Below are 21,759 nucleotides of genomic sequence, written 5' to 3' on the forward strand. Positions count from 1 at the left end.
CTGAAACAATCAAATTCTCCGACATAAAACCCATTCTGTATCATTGCTCACGTCCCCTCCCTCACCGAAACCTCCAATCTACAATTTCAGGCCACATCTAAGGAAGAAAACAAAATGACTTACTTGAGTCGATGCTCATCTGCGTGTGACGAAAAGAGGCCATTTTTAAATCTCTGAGTTAGTACAGACCAATTCATGCCACAGTAATCCTGGAACAACCAATCGAGAAATAGTACAACATGAAAATGGAGGCAAAGTGCTCAATATCTAATGTAATTTGTGGGCTATGGGTTGACAGATGAAAAAGGGTCCATTTGTTTACTGAACACTGGGCCAGGTCCTTTGCCATTTTAGTCCCAGATCTCAGGTCACTGGAAACTTGAGTGGCTCCTGAGCCTCTGAGGCTTCAGAGAAAGGTAAGGTGAGAACCAGGAGCAGCAACATCAAAAGATAAGAGTTTCATTCTACTCTACACCTTGACATGAGCAGGTGAAGCAAATGGAACAGAATGGTTAAAGATCTACCACTGGTCTGCTTCCATGTCACAATTATTACCAAAGAAATCATTCCTGGGAATCTGGTGGTAGTGCAGCGGGTTAAGTGCAGGTGGCACAAAGCGCAAGGACCAGCGTTAAGGATCCCAGTTTGAGCCCCCGGCAACCCACTTAAAGGGGAGAAGCTTCATGAGTGGTGAAGCAGGTCTGCAGGTGCCTATCTTTCTCTCTCCCTCTCTGTCTTCCCTCCTCTCTCCATTTCTTTTTTTTAAAATTTTTAAAATATTTATTTATTTATTTTCCCTTTTTGTTGTCCTTGCTGTGTTTTTTTATTATAGTTATTACTGTTGTTGTTATTGATGTCATCGTTGTTGGATAGGACAGAGAGAAATGGAGAGAGGAGGGGAAGACAGAGGGGGGAGAGAAAGATAGACACCTGCAGACCTGCTTCACCACCTGTGAAGCGACCCCCCCACAAGTGGGGAGCCCGCACTGGTCCTTGTGCATTGCGCCACCTGCACTTAACTTGCTGCACTACCTCCTGACTTCCTCCTCTCTCCATTTCTCTCTGTCCTATCCAGCAACGATGACATCAATAACAACAACAGTAACTACAACAATACAACTTAAAAGAAAAAAAGAAATCATTCCTTTTGGTTTGTTCAGGAAGCTGACAATCCCTGTCTGCTTTGCACCAGACACTCTTCTAATTGCCAGGGAATCCCGAAGGGAATAAAACAGTCAAATAAATGCTCTGTCACCATGAGATTTATATTCTAGTGGCAGAAGACAGACAAAAACCAAATATAGTGGGGCATGCACATTACAGTGCTCAAGGACCCCGGTTCAAGCCCCCAGTCCACACCTACAAGAGGCAAGCTTTAGGAACAGTGAAACAATGTTGTAGGTGTCTTTCTCTCTCAATATCTCTGTCTACATCTAGTAACTAATAAAAAGAAATTATTTAAGGGAGTCGGGCGGTAGTGCAGAGTTAAGTTAAGCACACATGGCACAAAGCTCAAGGATTGGCGTACAGGATCAAGGACCGGTGTAAGGATCCTGGTTCCAGCCCCCGGCTCCCCACCTGTAGGGGAGTCATTTCACAGGCGGTGAAGCAGGTCTGCAGGTGTCTTTCTTTCTTCCCCTCTCTGTCTTCCCTTCCTCTCTCCATTTCTCTCTATTCTATGCAACAATGATGACATAAATAACAACAATAACTACAGCAACAATAAAAAATGAGACAAGGGCAACAAAAGGGAAAATAAATAAATAAATAAATAAATAAATATATTTAAAAGATTTAAAAGGGGGTCGGGCAGTAGCACAGTGGGTTAATTGCACATGGCTCAAAGTGCAAGGACCAGTACAAGGATCCTGGTTTGAGTCCCCGGCTCCCCACCTGCGGGGAGGGGGGGATTGCTTCACTAGTGGTGAAACAGGTCTGCAGGTGTCTTTCTCTTCCCCTCTCTGCCTTCCCCATTCTCTTTCAGGTTCTCTCTGTCCTAAACAACAACAGCAATAATAACAACAAGGGCAACAAAAATGGCAAAAAATGGATTTGTAGTGTAGGCATCGAGCCCCAGCGATAACCCTGGAGGCAATAAATAAACAAATAAATAAATAACTGAGGATGGGGTAGATAGCATAATGGTTATGCAAAGAGACTCTCATGCCAGAGGCTCCAAAGTCCCAGTTCAGTCCCCTGCAATACCATAAGCAAGAGCTGAGCAGGGCTCTGGTAAAAAAAAAAAAAAAAAATTAAAAGAAAATAGCCACTTAGAAATATATACATACACATACAAACATCTTCCCATAATTTTCTCTGCCATATTTACAACCCAGGTTTGAACCTGGCCCCCACTACACTGAAGGAAACTTTGGTGTACGGTGGCCCCTCCCATTGTCTCTGCTACACTATCATTACAAAAAAAAAAAAAAAAAAAAAAGGAGGAGCCATAGGAGCTAGCTAAATGTTTATCATTCCTGGTAATAATTTAAGTCTATAAGATGCTTAAGCTCCACATATTTTGTAAGTTCTTACTTTTTCTGTAATTTAAATTTAAACAATACTTCACCACTACTTTCCATAACATTTTTCTAATATTCAAAGTGACTATATACCACCATCAGTTTTTCTTTTTTAATTTATTTATAAAAAGGAAACACTGACAAAAACCATAGGATAAGAGTGGTACAACTCTACACAATTCCCACCACTACCATCAGTTCTTAATCCCATCAGTCAAGAAAATGAAAGTTGATATTTCCACCTCTGTGACATTATTTCACATTACATATGAGAATACCCACAAAGGGGGAAATTAACCTAGAGCTGATACTTGCACAAAGTTATCTTTCCAATAAAGGGCCACTGCTGGCAGGACTTGCACTCGTAAATAATTTACCTGAGCAGCCTTGGCAAATGTTGGCCCATGGTAGCGGCCACCAATGCGCAACACATCCTCTGTACAGTAAAAAAACTCAGAGAAACCGTAGAATTCACTGTTGTTGAAGTCAATTGGTGACTGGTAGATGCCATTCAGTGAGGCCTGGCTGGTGTTGGAGCGAGCCAGCAAGGGGTTCAGCATTGCCCCACAAGCTGCCCAGTCTCCTTTCCCTCGAACGTGCAGGACTTGGCTGCTTCTCTGCAGCACATCTGTGAGGCCAACAGGCAGGCAGGGATCCAGATATGGATTGTCAGGAGTCAGGCCTGTCTTCTGGCCCAGCAACCTACCACAGTGACAAAAAGATAGACATTACTACTACAAGATAAAGAAAGAAAGAAAGAAAGAAAGAAAGGAAGAAAAAAAGAAAAGAAAGGTGGAGTACTATCACAGCCACTTCACTATAAGCATTTCACTTTAGCAACTTCAGTTTAGAAACGAGAACTGTTGTGGTCTGGGAGGTGGCGCAGCGATAAAGCTTTGGACTCAAGCATGAGGTCCTGAGTTCAATCCCTGGAAGCGCATATGCCAGAGTAAAATCTGGCTCTTTCTCTCTCCTCCTTTCTCATAAATAAATAAAATCTTTAAAAAAGAAAAGAAAATGAAAATGAGGCAGAGAGAAATTGAGAGGGAAAAGAGGAGACAGCAATGTTTCACCATTTGTGAAGTTTTCCCCCTGCAGGTGGGGACCAGGGGCTTGAACCTTGGTTCTTGTACACTGAACTATATGTACTCAACTAGGTGTGCCACCATCTGGCCCTGTAATTATAGATTTTTTTTCTGGTAGTACACATTATGAGATTAATCAATCTTCTAAAGTGGCGGCAAGACTTAAATATAAGACAAAAAAAGGTGGATGCATAGTAAGACAATGATGCAGTCTGAAAACATCAGAGAAAAACAGGAGAGGGAGGAAGGAGGGGGATGAAGAGACACAGAGAGAGAGAGAGAGAGAGAGAGAGAGAGAGAGAGAGAGAAAATCAGAACAACAAAGAAAATGGAAAAGGGGGGCTGGGTGGTAGCACACCTGGCAGAGTGCACATGCTACAGCTTACAAGGACCCAGTAAGGATTCAAGCCTCCAGTCCCCACCTACAGGGGACAACCTTCACAAGTGGTGAAGCAGTGCTGCAGGTGTCTCTTCTTCTCCCTATCTTCTCTTTCCCTCTCAATTTCTCTCTCTATCCAAAATAAATAAGTTTGGGAGTCAGACGGTAGCGCAGTGAGTTAAGTGCAGGTGGCGCAAAGCACAAGGACCGGCATAAGGATCCCGGTTCGAGCCCCTGGCTCCCTATCTGCAGGGGAGTCACTTCACAAGCTGTGAAGCAGGTCTGCAGGTGTCTATGTTTCTCTCCCCCTCTCTCTCCATTTCTCTCTGTTCTATCCAACAATGATGACATCAATAACAACAGCAATAATAACTACAACAATAAAACAAGGGTAACAAAAGAAAGTAAATAAATAATTTTTAGAAGACAATGGAAAAGGAAGTGTAATAGCTGATGAAGGAATAAAATAAAATTGGTAATTTGTTTTTCAGATGCCACAGTGCCAGCAGGAGTGATCTGAGGTCCATGAGCACTTCCATATATTAAGAGTGTTTTCAGACATTCTGGGAGGTGGTATAGCCAAGTGTTGAACTCTCACATATGAGGTCCTGAGTTTAATCCCTGGACTCTTACATGACAGAATGAGACTTTAGTTCTCTCCCCATCTCATTAACACAACTTATAAAGTGTGTTTTTAGAATATGAACATAATGCTTGATTTTAATACATTCACCATCTGGGATAACAGATTCTCCAAAAAAGCACCCTGTAGTAGAAACTTAACACTAATAAAAGAAAAGCTTATTAGATAATGTTTTCTTTAACACATACCCAATCTAAGACGGCTGACAGCCGTAAAGAAATTATTATAGGGCTATGCAGTGGCACATCTGGTTAAGTGCACACATTACAGTACAAAAGGACCCAAGTTCAAGCCCCTGGTCCCAACCTGCAGTGGTAAAGCAGGGCTGCAGGTATCTCTGTGCCTCTCTCCCTCTCAATTTCTCTTTATATCCAGTAATAAATAAATAAATAAAAATATTTTTAAAGAGATTATTATAAATGGAACATAACAGTACTTCTTCAAAGTAGTGTTTCTCTTTCTTTCTTTCTTTTTTTACCAGAGCACTGCTCAGCTCTGGCTTATGGTGGTATGGGGGATTGAACCTGGGACTTTGGAGCCTCAGTCATGAGAGTCTCTGCATAATCATTATGCTTTCCTCCCCGGCCCCAAAGTAGTGTTTCTAGATGAACAAATAGGGCTAAAAAATTATTGTGAAAAAAAAAAACTTTCTATTCTGCTTTCCTTCAATGTGCATAGTGATGAAATAATCTTAAATGCTAAAAATAAAACCCACATCTATTTGTATCTTAATGGCTTTATCAGGTTTTCAAACACCTAAGGTACACAATAACCAGAGATTTGTACATGCTCGAGGAAACGTGCACTATTCTGAACTTAATGAGAGAATAAGTTAAAAATTAATTTTCAGGGGCTGGGTGGTGGCAAACCTGGTTGAAAGTACACGTTACATGAAAGTACCAGGATCCAGGCTCAAGCCCCCAGTCTCTACCTAAAGGGAGGAAGCCTCACAAGCAGTGTAGCAGGGCTGCAGGTCTCTCTTTGCCCATTCCCTCTCTGTCTCCCCCTTCCTTCTCAATTTCTTTCTGCCTCTATCTAATAAATATTATAAAAATAATAAGCCTTAGAAAATACAAATAAATAATAAAAAAAAGAAAATACAAATAAAAGTTAAGTTTGGCTATAAATACTTTCTATCTTTTATGCTTATTATGAAACCTAACTCTTTCAAAAGATGTAATTTCAGTGTGGTTCAATAAATATGTGTTGACACTGCCTTGCAGAAGGATTTTCTAGAAATTGTGTTATAACACATTTTAAACTAGCAACTTAATATATGTCATTTAATCTTCTGATGTCTGAAATAGTGTAGGGAAATTGTGGGGATGTGGTGGAGCCTGGCAGGGCTTAACCTGAGAGGTGAGTCCGCCCTGTTAGTCTCTCTCTCTAAGGATGGGTTGAGCAAAAGGGGGGTCACAGGAACCTCAAAAGGTTGCCCGCCATATAAGACTTCCCTGCTGCATCTTCCTGCTTCCAGGAGCCGGCATTCCTTAAAACATTAAGCCTGCACCACCCTGCATTTCTTTTATTATCTACATATCAATTTTCTGCTTTGTCTTACAAATAACTAAAGGTCTCCTTCCTAATTCCCCCCTCCAGGGTATTGCTAATCCTACCAGTTGAATCCCTAGCAACAGTTGTTGGGGAGGTCCATACTATTTCCAGCCCCTTTTGCCTTTCTCTGCCCCTTTCCTAACCATGTATGGTATTGTCAAGCCACTTCCGTTTCTGTCTTGTCTCTTCCCTGTTCCAACCTGAAAGAGCGCTCATAGGCAGACCGAGAGGCTGACACGGCCATTGGTTTTACTCCACGTAGCTTAACCAGGTGTGCTACTGCCCAACTCTGGGGCACTCGGATGAATAAAAATTTGAATTGCCTTGCCGCCACAAGACTGGTTCCTGGGTCATCTCTCTCTCGCGATGCTAGCCCGACAAGGTAGGATATGGCAAGAGGCCATTTCTGTAAGCTGTTATACACTTGCAGCAAAGATCAAAATGTACTCTCACTCAGGTTAGTGCAATGACTAACAGAGGGATCATAAGAAATGCTATCCCTGGGAGTCAGGCGGTAGTGCAGCAGGTTAAGTGCACATGCAAGGACTGCTGTAAGAATCCTGGTTTGAGCCCCAGGCTCCCCACCTGCAGCGGGGGGTGGGGTGGGGTGGGGTGTCGCTGCACAGACAGTGAAGCAGGTCAGTGCAGGCACTGAGCCCCAGCAATAACCTTGGAGGCAAATAATAATAATAATAACAATAACAACAACAACAATACCCTGGTGGCAAAGGTGATTGTGAAGAGAAGCAAGAAAGGATATAGTTGCTTTAGTGGGATACGAATATATCTTCCGAATCAGAACACTTGAAGAAGTCAGACACTGTTTCCCTTATCTGAGAGGGAAAAGGAAAAACGGGAGGAAACCCACAAGTTGTAATCATTGTAGATGTGGCTTAGAAAAGAATGGAGGCAGGACTTGGAAGTGAATAAAAATGAGCATGAGCTTCCAGGTGGGGTCAGCCATCTTTGCCCAAATGGTTCACATGCTTCTCCATTATGTGCTTTTTCATTTTCCTGATTAAAAGTTTAAAATATCAGAGGAAAAAGCCCTATGAGGAATACTTAGGGTTGGGGGTGGGGCTTTAACAATGGGATAAAAATCAAATCACTAATATGAATCTTACACAAACACAAAAAAAGGTCATGGGACAAATAATCAGTGGGGTACTACTAAGCAGTTGAAAAAAATACTACAGTGTATCCTTTGGGACTAAATGGATGGGGTTGGCAATGATTATGATTAGGGTAAGGAAGGAAGGAAGTGAAGTGAAAGGCAACTATGGGGTAATTTCACTCATAAGTGGAACACATGAACTTGAAAAAAGGCCAACAAAAAATATATAGTCAACCCATATCTATGACCTTAGAACTATGGTGGTTAGCATTGGAAGGGGTTGGGGGCTAAGAACTTTGATGGTGTGAATAGTGTAGAATTATACCCCAACTATCTTATAATCTTGTAAATCATTATTAAATCACTAATAAAAATATAGTTAAAGAATGAATATATCTTCCTAACATCTGTTAGTCTGATGACATTCTAATTCAGAAACACATACTCCATATCAAATATACCTGTTTTTACTAAGAGTTCCATTCAGGACAAGGTCTTCATAGCGCTGCCGGGCATAGTTGCCCCCAAACCCCAGGAAAGTTGTGACATAAACCCTATACACATGTTCAGTGTGTTGCACATCACAGCCTAGGTTGAATTCAGCCAGCAAGATCTTTGCAGCTTCTTCCTGTAATGCAACGTGAAAAAAAAAAACAAAACGGTTTTCATGTTAGCCAATTTTTGGAAAGCTATGACATCATCAGTATGCTAGATTTAATTTTCCATGACTGTTCCTTAGAATATTTTGTATCATTCTTTTATTTTCATAACACTATTTTAAACAAAGGCATAAAATGATAAGACTGTATGTACAAAAAAATCATATACTAAATAGCAAATCAGAGATTATAATACTCACTATAAGTCATATACAAGGTAGATTAATCTACCCCATCAGCTGGGGTCCTATTCCGGGAGTCCTGAGATTCCCAAACAGACATGATGGGCCTAAACCTCAAATAAATCCCTCTCTCTATTGTTACTGGGCATCTCTACCAGGAACAACAAAATAGACGCCTTTGTGGACCCCCATAGAACCTTGCCCTCAACTTGGATCAACAATGGTAGAGAATGTTCCATCCTCCAAAGGGAGGCTGGACAACATACTCTATGCTACAACTGAGAAAGACGGGTCGATATTGGGGCAGCTTGGAACGTTTCTACTCATGACCACAGAATGTGAGCTCAGATCTACAGGGATGCAGAGGCTACTTAGGCTCCTAAGCTGAATATGGGCCCCAGACCAAATCAAATTGATGGGGTATATTCATACCCCTTTCCCATATTAGGGAGCTACTACTCTCTTCCTTGATCCAGCTTTCCGTTCCTTTTCCAGCCATGACATCATCTCCCCAGACAATAACTTGGATCCACCTGCATATCAGATTTCAGGCTCAGGCAAAAAAACAAACAAAAAAACCCAACAAAACTAGTATAGCCACGGGCCCTTTGGAATATAATTAAATATACCTACTAGCTATCTATAAAATGGAGGACCCCCCAACTCTTCATCTGCACTATTCCAGCCTTTAGGTACATGACTGGTCAACAGTTTGTTTGGCTTTGTAACTCTCTTTTCAGCCACTAAGTTCCAGATGCCAGCATGATGCCGACCAGACTTCCCTGGACAGACAACCCCACCAATGTGTCCTGGAGCTCTGCTTCCCCAGAGCCCCACCCTACTAGGGAAAGAGAGAGGTAGGCTAGGAGTATGGATCGACCAGTCAATGCCCATGTTCAGCAGGGATGCAACTACAGAAGCCAGACCTTCTACTTTCAGTATCCCACAATGACATTGAGTCCATACTCCCAGAGGGATAAAGAATAGGAAAGTTATCAGGGGAGGGATGGGATATAGAGATCCGGTGGTGGGAATTGTGTGGAGTTGTACCCCTCTTATCCTATAGTTCTGTCAATGTTTCTTTTTTATAAATAAAAAAGAAAAAAAAAACACAAGGGAATATGGGGGTCGGGTGGTGGCGCAGTGGGTTAATCGCACGTGGCGCAAAGCACAGGGACCGGCGTAAGGATCCCGGTTCGAGCCCCCGCTCCCCACCTACAGGGGAGTCGCTTCACAGGCGGTGAAGCAGGTCTGCAGGTGTCTCTTTCTCTCCCCCTCTCTCTCTGTCTTCCCCATCTCTCTCCATTTCTCTCTGTCCTATCCAACAACAAAGCAACGTCAACAATGGCAATAATAACCACAACGAGGCTGCAACAACTAGGGAAACAAAAAGGGGGAAAAAATGGCCTCCAGGAGCGGTGGATTCATGGTGCAGGCACTGAGCCCAGCAATAACCCTGGAGGAAAAAAAATAATAATGGGAATATATGTGTATTTATAATCAGAAAAAAAATCCTTTGGTCAAAAATAAATTTAAGGGATTTAGGAGGTAATCATGTGATCAATTTTTTGATTTTTCCTAAAACTGCTGAATACTCTCTTCTGACAGGGTTGGAAATTAAGAAAGTTCAAAAGTACCTCCAATCAAAAGGTACTTCAGGTACAGAGGTTAAATCAATTAGACTTCTTAGTTCATGGCTTAGCATGATAGTAAACCTCCACTCTTGTTTCTAGCTACATGATTCTCTCATTCCTATTCCCTACCATTCTACTGTGCTTAAGGTGCAATATTTGCTTGTCTGTAAAATCAAGATTATGATGGCATTCTTTTTTTTAAATTTTTTTTTATTTAAGAAAGGATTAATTAACAAAACCATAGGGTAGGAGGTGTACAACTCCACACAATTCCCACCACCCAATCTCCATATCCCACCCCCTCCCCCGATAGCTTTCCCATTTTCTATCCCTCTGGGAACATGGACCCAGGGTCAGCATTCTTTTTTTTTTTAATTTATGAATTTAATATTAGGCTCAGCAATTCCACTCTTTGAATATATGTCTACATTCCTAAGAGTATGGGTATAGGGGCCGGGTGGGGGAGCACCTCGTTGAGCTCACGTTACAATGCTAGAGACACATTCAAGCCCCCGCTCCCCACCTGCAGGGGGAAAGCTTTGCCAGTGGTGAAGCAGGGCTATAGGTGTCTCTCTGTCTCTCTTCCTCTCTATCTCCCCCTTCTCTCTCAATTTCTGACTGTCTATCCAATAAATAAATAAAGATAATTTTTTAAATCATGGGGTTTCTGCAGAAGAGAAAAGAGTTCAACCCGCAGAGCACCAGAGTCGCATGCTTGAGGTTCCCAGTTGTGTCCTTGATGCCAAAAATATCAGAATGAGGTCTGTCTGGCTCAAGTCTCTCTATCTCATGTGAAACTCTGCCATATGTAATAGACATAATATTCTTTGTTTAAAAACATTTATTTTATCAATAAAAAAAGAAGGGAAAGAAAACCAGAGGGGCTGGGGAGACAGCATAAATGATTATGCTTTGTTGCTTTTGTACATACTGTTCCCTCTATACAGACAGCCTTCTCTCAACCTCAACTATGCAAATACCTATTCCATCCAAGGGCCAGGTAAATACCTTACTTTCCATCAAGCTGGCATGGCTCCTGTTTAACTTTAGCAAACGGAGTTGACACTGTCAGTTCCCACACTGTTACAGCCCTTCACTTAGAGCACTCTAAACCAGAGTGATTTTCACCACTACCACCACCACCAACCCTCCAGAGGCATTTGGCAGTGTCCAACAATATCTTTATCAAAATAAAGATAGGGTAGTGGCAAGGGGCAGGGCTGGGAGCTGTCATTAGTCACTTCCTGGTGGAGCCAAGAAGGCCACTAAATATCACAGGACACATAGGGCAGCCTTCCACAACCAAGACTTTTCCTGACCAAGCTGCCAGTCATGCTGAGAACAAGACACCCTGATTTACATCAAATTACAGGACAGTATAACATGTGTCATTCCTTGCACATAGTAGGTGCTCAAATAGTTTCTGCAAGTCTTTTTTCTTTCTATGATGAAGCTTCTTCCTCAAATATATTCTCTTTTTCTTAAAAAGGAATTATTTATTTTTAATTTTTTTTTTTTTTTTTTTTTTTTACCAGAGCACTGCTCAGCTCTGGCTTATGGTGGTGCAGGGGATTGAACCTGGGACTTTGGAGCCTCAGCACAAGAGTCTGTTTGCATAATCATTATGCTATCTACCCCTGCCCTACCTCAAATATATTCTCTATACTTTAGTCAAGTTAAGAATATTAAAAGCTCAGTAATGATAACATGAGCAAAGAAAAGGAAATAATAGTGTTCATCAACAATTTAATGAACAAGGACTTATCAAATATGGTGTTCTGCAATTTATATGTTATTATGTTTAATCCTCAGGCCACACTGGGAAATAGTATGATTATAACTTCTAAGGTGTATTAAGTATTCACTACATGCTGGGCAACTGCTAAGTGCTTTATATACATAGTGCTATTACATCCTCACAACATGATAAAGCAGATATGTTACTTTCTTTTTACATGTGAAGAAATTAAGACTCAGAGAGGTAATCTACTCAAGAAGCTAGAGCAAGTATGGGAATAAAAATATTAGAACCCAGTGTTTTCTTCTCAAATACCAGCATTCCTAAAATCTCAATTTTGCTTAAGAGAGAATACCTGTGGGCGGGAGTAAATAGGATAATGGTTATGCAAACAGACTGTCATGCCTGAGACCTCATGGTCCCAGGTTCAGTACCCCACACCACCATAAGCCAGAGCTCAGTAGTGCTCTGGCTAAAGAGATGGGGGGGGGGGAAGAGAGAGAGAGAGAGAGAGAGGGGAAGTACCTGCTTTGGAGGAAGGACAGTGGTTGAGGTAGGAACTTCATAAGCAATTTGGAGAGAGGCACCTCCCATATCCAGTATCCCAACAGTCCTTCTGCGTCCAGATGCCAATTCCTGGGGAGCTTCAGCATCGGGTTCTGAAATAATAAGGGCACAGGAGTAACTCTGCCACTAAAAACCAAATTTCAATCTAAGTAAAAAATATATATAGCAAACTGAAATATAGTAATCTAGCCAAATCAAATAGCAGAGAACTATTTCAAGTGACTTAAACATGGGTACTCTGACTATATGATCCCTGTAAAATAACATATCTTAATGATAAAAGTGACAATTTTCTTTTATTCATTCCCTTTGTTGCCCTTGTTGTTTTATTATTGTTGTTCTTGTTATTGATGTCATTATTGTTGGACAGGACAGAGAGAAATGGAGGAGGGGAAGACAGAGAGGGAGAAAGACAGACATGTGCAGACCTGCTTCATTGCTTGTGAAGCGACTCCCCAGCAGGTGGGGAGCCCAGGGCTCTAACTGGGATCCTTACTCTGGTCCTTGCTTGCGCTTTGTGCCATGTGTGCTTAACATGCTGTGCTACCGCCTAACTCCCCCCCCCCATTTTTTTTATCTCCAGGGTTATCACTGGCACTATGAATCCATTGCTCCTGGAGGCTATATTTTTCCTTTTGTTGACCTTATTTTTTATTGTTGTTGTTGTTGTTGTTATTGCTGTCGTTGTTGGATAGGATAGAAATCAAGGGAGGAGGGGAAGACAGAGAAGGGGAGAGAAAGATCTTCTTCACCACTTGTGAAGTGAATGTCCCTTGCAAGTGGCGAGCCAGAGGCTCAAACTGGGATCCTTGTGCCTCAAGTCATGTTTGCTTAACCTGCTGCACTACCACCTAGCCCCCAAAAGTGACAAATCTTAAATTGTATTCTAAGTAGCCTTGTTGTTAATAACATTAGTATTGGAAACATGTGTAATTATATTCCTGTTGTCTTATAACTTTGTAAATCAATAATAAAGATTTAAAAAAATAAAAATGATAAAGGTATTAGTATTAGTTTAAAAGCCATCAGACAAATACTGTGGAGTAAAGAAAATAAACATTTATGTTAATAGATTTATGAGCAAGTAAGTATTCAGCATAAAAGGGAAAGGATATAAATATAAAAAGTTCCAAAAAATTAAACAATAGCCTTAAAATCTAGGTGAATTTATGACTTGTACTTCTCTTTCTAAAAATACTGTTTCCTAGCTAAATCTAGGATTTAACTTTGATATTAAGAAGTGCTGGCTTTTGTTAAGTTTAAAAAATGAGATCATGGTCATTTTTGTTTTATTTTGAAATTCATCTGCTTGTTTTACATATGAAAACATATAAAGAGGGGCTGGGTGGTGGCTCACCCAGTTGAGTGAACAAGTTACCATGCGCAAGGACCCAGGTTAACAACATCCCCAGGCCTGTAAGCTTCACAAGCAGTGAAGTAGCAGGTGTCTCTCTTACTCTCCTGCTCCATCTCCTCTCCTCTAAGTTTCTTCCTATCCTATCAAGATAAATAAATATTAAAAATAAATAAAATGGTGGTCCAGGAGTTGGCGCAGTGGATAGAGCGTTGGTCTCTCAGGCATGAGGTCCTGAGTTAATCCCCGGCAGCACATGTACCAGAGTGATGTCTGGTTCTTTCTCTCCTATCTCTCTCATTAATAAATAAATAAAATATTTAAAATAAATAAATAAATAAAATTCATGAACATAAAATGGTATGTCTAGGACTTGCTATTTAATAATAATAATAATTATTATTATTTTGACCAGAGCACAAATCAGTTCTGGTTATTAGTGGTGGTAGGAACTGAACCAGGACCTATTACATGTAAAGCCTTTGTGTTACTAACACATATCTCTCAGTAGGTCAATTTCTAAAAATTCAGTATGAAAATATCAGGGCTAGGCGCAAATGGCACGAAGCTCAAGGACTGGTGTAAGGATCCCAGTTTGAGCCCCTGGCTCCCCACTTGCAAGGTTGTCGCTTCACAAGTGGTGAAGCAGGTCTGCAAGTGTCTTTCTCTTCCGCTCTGTCTTCCCCTCCTCTCTCGATTTCTCTCTATCCTGTCCTACAACAATGATAAACAACAAGAGCAAAACGAAAAGGGAAAAATATCCTCCACCCCAGCAATAACCCTGGAGGAAAAAAAAAAAGAATTTAGTAAAAAAGAAAAAGAAAGAAAAATATCAGTGCTATATGAAAGGAACATCAGAAATAGTAAACTATTACATGTTTATTCTGGGTAATAGGCTTGTAGAGGTTCACTTTAATATATATATATTTCCATACTAAAAAAGTCAAAAAGAAAACCAGGACTAAAAAATAAAACATCTTAAGTTTTTAAAAGAAAAGAAAAGCAACTCTAAATTAATACTCACGTGCTATCAAACAGATTATGAATTAAGCATTAAATCCTTAAAGAACTGTAAGAACCATAAGAAACCCAGATTACTCACCATCTTCATGGTCGAATCTTCCCAAAACAAAATTGATTCCAATCCATGCATAAACTCCTAAGAGAAATACGAAAGCTTTCATTGACTTATCTTCTGCTATCCCATTTCCCCAGGTCTGCTCTTTTCCTCTATTTAGAAAAAAAAGTGATGATAATATTTTGCTCCATACTTTCAGTACAAAATTTTATGGTTTTTGTTTTTTTAATCTTTTTATTTGGTTAATTTATTATTGGACAGAGACAGAGAGAAATTGAGAGTAGGGGGGACATAGAGAGGGAAAGTGACAGAGAAGCACCTGCAGCCCTGCTTCACCACTCATAAGGCTTTCCCCCCTGCAGGTGGGGACCAGGGACTTGAACTTGGGTTCTTGTGCACTGTAATGTGTGTGCTTAACCAGATGTACCACCACCTGACCCCTAGGGTTGTTTTATGTTTTTCCCTTTGAAAAATATTTGCATTTTCTAGATTTACTATATTGAATAAGAAATAATGTATAGAAACATGTTTAGAAATCATGGAGCTTGTCTCCCCATTGAATGTAAGGAAGGGTAAATTCTGCATAGAATGCAAGAAACAGCTACTGAGAGTTCTGAAAGTAAATGAAAATGGGCACATGGGGACAGTAGTCAGAATTTAAAGAACTACTAAACTAATATTGATTTGCTAGTATTTTTCCTGGTATTGCCTGACCTGAACTTAAAGACTGAATGAAACACAAAAAAACGTGGAAAGACGTTTGCAATCTTATATGCCGTTTAAGGAACAGAAGAGAAACTCCAAAGTTTCAAAAGGAATGGAGGACAACCCTTGTCTTCCCCTATCCTTCTTCTTTCTTGTCTTCTTCTACCAAGCAATCCTGCAACAGTGGAGGCTGACCCAGCAGGTGCCTAAAATATGGAAGGTTGTGAATCCTTCTCTCTGATCACAGAAGTTATCACTTCAATTTCTCATTATTGAGTTGTTAGAAAAGTCATGATGCATTTTTCTATGCAAAAATGCATCATGGTTTTTCCAACACAGTATTTATATATTTTATATCATTTCTTTTCTTCTTGTTATCCATCATTTGGCCCTGGATACATACACAATTTTACAAGTGCATGAGAGAGTGAAACCCTTCCTGGTTTTTGACCAGGACTTTGAAAGAGTCCTGAGCAAGCAGAATATGTCAGGAGAGAAGGGAGCTGTGGTAAATGAACTCTTGGGCTTCGCTCTATACCTCATTTGCATGGATCCGGCATTAAATAATATGCCAAAGCTACTGAGAACTAAATTAAGGGCTAGATAATCCACTTGCATGGGCTCTAGCGAGGTGCCCCATTGGTTACTAGCTGGTACATACAGGACAAACCCAAATATCAGTGCTAAGGTCTTGAAAGTTCAATCAAGAAAATCATACACAGCCCACTGCAGGCAGCTGAATAGGGTCTTAAACCTAACCAAGTCATCTCTCCACTAAAACTAATAGTAATAACAAAAAAAAAAATCCTCTTTATGAGCAAAATAAGGCCAAAAGCCTTATAACACAAAATTCAATATGTCCAGGCATACCAAGAAGTACAAAAAAAAAATCTCAACACAAAATAGCAAAGTCAGAAATGACACAGCTGTTGGAAATGATTAGAATGTTATTAAAGCAGCCATATTACTAAGAAACCAGTCTGATCCTACAGTGAGTGGAAAGACAGAAAGCACAGAAAATAAACAGGATACAAGAAAGAGCCTAATGGAATTTATAAAGCTGAAAGGGCCATCCTGAAATTGAAGAAGGTAAACCTTTCATGTGATTTTGTAACTAGAATACATAAAACGTAATTCCTCACAAAGACCACACCTGGGCTACGTTAATAATACATATTCAAGGATGTGAGGGCGATCTGGCTGCGACATCTGTCACCCTATTGATCGCCAGGGTTGATTCGGTTGATCTGGCTGGCTAGGCGGGTGTCCCCTTCCTCCCTCACCACTCCATGTGTGTGTGTGTCCTTCTCGAAGCTGCGCCCTCGGTCAAAGAGGATGGCCTTCTCCAAATAGAGTCGGACTCATCTTCAGTCGAGGGTGTATGAGTAGCTGCGATCTCCTGCTAGAACCTCCAAACAAGAAATAGGGCAGTAACACAGCGGGTTAAGCGCATGTGGCACAAAGCACAAGGACCAGCTCAAGGATCCCAGTTTGAGCCCCCAGCTCCCCACCTGCAGGGGAGTTGCTTCACAAGCGGTGAAGCAGGTCTGCAAGTGTCTATCTTTCTCTCACCCTCTCTGTCTTCCCCTCCTCTCTCCATTTTTCTCTGTCCTATCCAACGATGACATCAAGAACAATAATAACTACAACAATAAAACAACAAGGGTAACAAAAGAGAAAATAAATATAAAAAAAAAATTTTAAAGGCTTATAATTAAAAAAAAAAACCCTCCAAACAAGCTCTCAAGAATATACAAGAATATATATTCAAGACTACCCCCAAACTACAAGCTACTAGTGCGAACTTTTAGGATCAATACTGCATAGTAAGTAAAGGGAGAACCATAATGGAACAAAGGAAATTCATTCTGATCATTCTCTGAAATGAAAGTTCCCCTGTACTTTAGTTCATTAGTCTTACAATTGACTTCGGCTAAGTCAGTACAAATCCTAGGTGTATGCATGTTTTCAAAACTACAATTAGCTCATCAAAGCTCTAACATGACTCATAACTAAATATTAACACATTCCTACAAGCACAATATGTAGCACAAAGTTAAAAACAGAGTTATGGCTTCAAGGAGTTTCATTCTAAAGCAGATACCAGGAGACTGGATGGTGGTACACCAGGTTAACTGCACCTGGTACGAAGTGTAAGGACCCCATTCAAGGATCTCGGTGTAAGCCCCTGGCTCATTCAATGGGGAGACAAGCTCCATGATTTCCAAACATATGTTTCTATACATTAATCCTTATTCACTATAGGAAATTTAGAAAATGCAAACAGTTCCCACCACCTGCAGGGGAAGCTTCATGAGTGATGAAGCAGTGCTGTAGGTATTGCTCTGCCTCTTTTCCTCTCTATCTTCCCCTCCCCCTTTCAATTTCTCTGTCTCTACCCAATAATAAACAAATAAAAATATCTAAAAAGAGAAAAATTCAACTAGCTTTCAAAGGGAAAAACACTAAAGAAACTATTAGATTTGTACTTTACAAGTGGTGAAGCAGGTCTGCAGGTGACGACTCTCTCTCTTCCTATCTTCCCCTCCCTTCTCAACTTCTATCTTATAAAAAAAAATCTAAAAAAATGACTGCAGGAGCAGTGGATTTGTAGTGCAGGCACTGAGCCCCAGTGACAACCCTGGAGGCAAAAAATAAAATAAAATAAAATTTAAAAAGCAGATACCAAAGCAGAATATACAAATACTGTAGTGACAAGAACTGTATAGCAGAATCAAGAACATCACTTTCAAACAAACAAAAATCAGATTGTGAAGTAGAGCTGAACAACCGTTAGAAAGACTAAGTTGTGGTTAATGGAGGGGTGAATCAGCAAAGCCTTTAAGACTCAGTACCTTCCTGCTTCCCAGAGATCACTTCTGCCTGAGACTGTGAAAAGAGGAAGTCAAATTCCAGTGGTAAGTCTTTCACTAGATCAGTCAAGATAGCCAACTGCTTCCTGCAAGAAAGAACAAGAATTCACAAGTCAATCATCAAACTCTCCTCAAACGGCCTCAACCTGACCTTCTGTTTGTCATAACCTCACTGTCCGCCTCCTCCATTCACTTGTACATTCTTTGACTAAAGGTTAAAATTTCCTCCACAGTATAGCCTCCTATTTAAAAAGTAGCACAGTAATAATAATATTCTCCCTTATATAATGTTACAATCTAAATCACAGTAAAAGATGAGAGGATCATTTCATTTCATATCTCTTACAGTGTGAGAATAAATAATACACAGGAAATTGAAGCACAGCTTCATAATTTATAGACGAGGGGACCAGGTGGTGGTGCCGCTGGCTAAGCGCAAATGTTACCATGCACAAAGACCAGGGTGAGAGCTCCCACTTGCCAGCTGCAGGGGGGAAGCTTCACAAGCAGTGAAGCAAGTACTGCACATATCTGTCTCTGTCTCCCTCGCTAACTCTCCTTACCTTCTCAAAAAAATCATTTTTTCCCCCTCTCTCTTTCCTATTAAATAGAAGAAAAAAAAAAAAGGGCAAAGTGGCTGCCAGGGGCAGTGGATTCATCATGTAGGTACTAAGCCCAAGCAATAACCCTGGTGTCAATTAAAAAAGTAATAGTATCATATTCAATGGTGAGAAAAGGAAGGTATTCACACTTAGATCAGGTATTAGGCAGGGCTGCCCACTATCACCATCACTATTCAACATGGTGTTAGAAGTTCTTGCTATAACAAGAGAGCAGATACCTCACATCTGTAAGGATCTGGGTTTGATCCCCAGCAAAGGCAAAATAAGAGGAATTCCATGGATGGTAGAGCAGCACTTAGATCTCTCTCATTCTTAAAAAAAAAAAAAAAAAAAAAAGTAAGAATTGGGCCAGAAAAAAAGTAAGAATTGGGCCAGACAGGTGGCTCAGTGGTAGGGTACCTGCTTCTCATGCATGAGGTCCTGGGTTCCACCCCTAGCACTGCATTCAAAAAAGAAAGATTTTAATGGTAAAATGTTACTTGTTGAAGCTGAGTGATGGGTAAATGAGGACTTATTACACTGTGATCTCTACTTTTGTGTAAAGTTAACATTCTCCACAACAATTTTTCTTAAATATCACCTTATCTTTGTAAATCTCTAAAGGCTTCCTTATTACAAAATAGGAAGTGAAACAAATTTGTTAGTCCAGGTCTTTGGCAAAAAAAATGAAACTAGTGCTAACAATTTAAAAATATAGTCCAGGGGAGTCGAGCGGTATCGCAGCAGGTTAAGCGCAGGTGGTGCAAACGCAAAGACTGGAATAAGGATCTGGGTTCAAGCCCCCAGCTCCCCACACCTGCGGGGGAGTCACTTCACAAGTGGTGAAGCATGTCTGCAGGTGTCTGTCTCTTCTCCTCTCTGTCTTCTCCTCCTCTCTCCATTTCTCTCTGTCCTATCCAACAACAACGACAACAATAATAACTACAACAATAAAACAACAAGGGCAACAAAAGGGAATAAATAATTATTTAAAAAGATATATATATGTATAGTCTAGGTGACACACTCATTTTAAATATTGGCTCACAATGCTCATAAGTTAGCAAACATTAAACAAAACAGAGCCTTGCAGCGGTAGTTACACTTACGCCAGTAAGTCCAGCTGCTTTTGACAGAGCAATGATTTTATTAGCCCTGGATAGAGCTGGGTTTTAGGAAAGGTGACCAGAAAAGAATTAAAAAAGACAAGTTCTGCAAAATCTTTAAGGTCAAATAAATCTCAATATTCAGAACTTCCATACTAATAACAAACACCCTACATGAATGAGGTAAGTGGATTTTGTCTGGATAGAAATTTCTCTGATAAGCAGAAGATGCTGCCCAATGCCAGGAAATGAGGCAATCCTCTCCTTTGCTCCAGACAGAAAATGTGGCTAAACCATGTTCTCTATCTAACCACACCTTTTTGACCTTGTAGTCAGCTTTTTCTCTAGCTTCTCCTCCCCCTCACAGAGTTCTGAGACCTCAGGCTACTCACAGACCTATGATCTGTGTCATCTATGTTTTTCCTAAGGTTCCTAAATATGTGAACAACATGAATATTGCTTATGTTGAAAACAAAAATGCTAAGTTGGACGAGCAGCAATTACAGCTTTGTGGAAATCACATGTGGATGGACAGAGAGAAGATAATGTGACAAATGCAGCCATTGTGCTAGGTTCGTGGAAATACAAGTTTTTTGTTTGTCTACTTTCACTATTTCCTTTAGTGCAAGGTTGCAGACCTGAATAACCAAGTTTGACCAAGTTGGTCTAAAGTAATGGAGACTGAGCTTGGCAAGTCACAACAATAACTGCCAAGTAGTCAGATAAACTTAGCATTCCTGCCAGAGCCCCTCCTACATGTCCCTAGGTGCTCAGTCCCTCAGGTGACCCTCCCACCATCCTTCTGTTAATTACATAGAAGAGAAAGGGTTATACAAGAGGCAGAGACAAAGAGAGATACAAGCCAGAGCACCACTCTGACACATGCAGTACTGGGCATTGAACCAGGAACCTCAGGTATTAAAGTCCAATGCTCTACCAGTTGAGCTTTTTGCCTAGCTGCTACCTACCCTTCTGCAATTATGCTCCCCTTTCAGTGGCTCAAGATCCAAATTTTCAACCTTCAATCAAAGCTAAGAATCATGACAGCCATCTCAGGTAGCTGTTGATCTCAAAGAAGCAAATGAGGACATGAACAAATGACTCTGCACTATTTGGGTGCACATGGGAGGCTCTGCTCTTTATTTTTGAGCAAGGAGTCTTTCCATGCCACCTTTCTAGTCATGTGGGGCACCCACATCCCACCTTCAGACCAGAGAACCAGTGAGGACAATGTTTGAAATCAGCCCGTTAATTGCAGTGGCTCCCATCTTCCTGTTTCTCAGGCCCTGTATCGTACTAACCTCTCAGGGAGAAGCCTCATGCCCGCTGTACATAAGATGTAGAGAGGGGTTTCCTTGTGCTTCTGCACAGGTACATGAGCAGCAGCAAAGCTCAGCAGAGGACGAAGGTAATCGCTGGCGTGTTCTGGAGTATCTGCCATTGCAGAGATTCCTTAAGACAAAATACTTTCTTTAAATAACAGATCACAGAGACCTAGAAAACCGACACCCCAGAAAGTTCTGTTTAAGGTGCTAAACACTTATTTGAGAGGAGGAGGTAACAATCAATGAGCTATGCCTCTCATTCTGCAACTGGGAGAAGAAAAGGACAGCTTGCTTTCCTCTTCTCTTCTCTCTTCTCTCATGCCTGCAGTGGATAAAAAAGATCAAGAACAAAATACATTCTGATTAGTACCTGGCTTGATTTTTTTAACCACTGGTTGGCTGTTGCGGTCTCTCATTTGCTTGATGTCCAGCAGGTCATGGGGGTTCCCATTATGTTTTGGCCAGAAATAAACAAAGATCCGGGAGCCACTGCTGCCACAGTCCACAACAAGTCCATAACTTAGATTTGGGTCATCAGTGTTAGTGGCTTCAAGCTCCCCTACACGAGCCAAATACCTAAGCCAAGCAAAAGCAAAGATCAGTGGATTAGTGGTAAGAAGCTAGGTCCATTAAAGGCAC

The 21,759-nt window shown here is 40.8% G+C and overlaps 1 protein-coding gene across 1 annotated transcript in view; it reads right to left on the bottom strand.

The window, feature by feature from the left end:
• Positions 1-21,759, bottom strand: part of ENTPD7 (ectonucleoside triphosphate diphosphohydrolase 7) — a 43,428-nt gene that overhangs the window by 7,438 nt on the left and 14,231 nt on the right. The window contains exons 4-11 of the mRNA XM_007530259.3: positions 21,491-21,696; positions 21,097-21,247; positions 18,070-18,173; positions 14,534-14,590; positions 12,036-12,169; positions 7,759-7,925; positions 2,900-3,224; positions 124-209 (exon numbers count right to left, since the gene is read on the bottom strand). Coding sequence (XP_007530321.1) covers positions 124-209; positions 2,900-3,224; positions 7,759-7,925; positions 12,036-12,169; positions 14,534-14,590; positions 18,070-18,173; positions 21,097-21,247; positions 21,491-21,696 — 1,230 coding nt within the window. The remainder of the gene's footprint in view (positions 1-123; positions 210-2,899; positions 3,225-7,758; positions 7,926-12,035; positions 12,170-14,533; positions 14,591-18,069; positions 18,174-21,096; positions 21,248-21,490; positions 21,697-21,759) is intronic.

Source organism: Erinaceus europaeus, chromosome 14 (genome assembly GCF_950295315.1).
Source record: "Erinaceus europaeus chromosome 14, mEriEur2.1, whole genome shotgun sequence".
NCBI lineage: Eukaryota > Metazoa > Chordata > Mammalia > Eulipotyphla > Erinaceidae > Erinaceus > Erinaceus europaeus.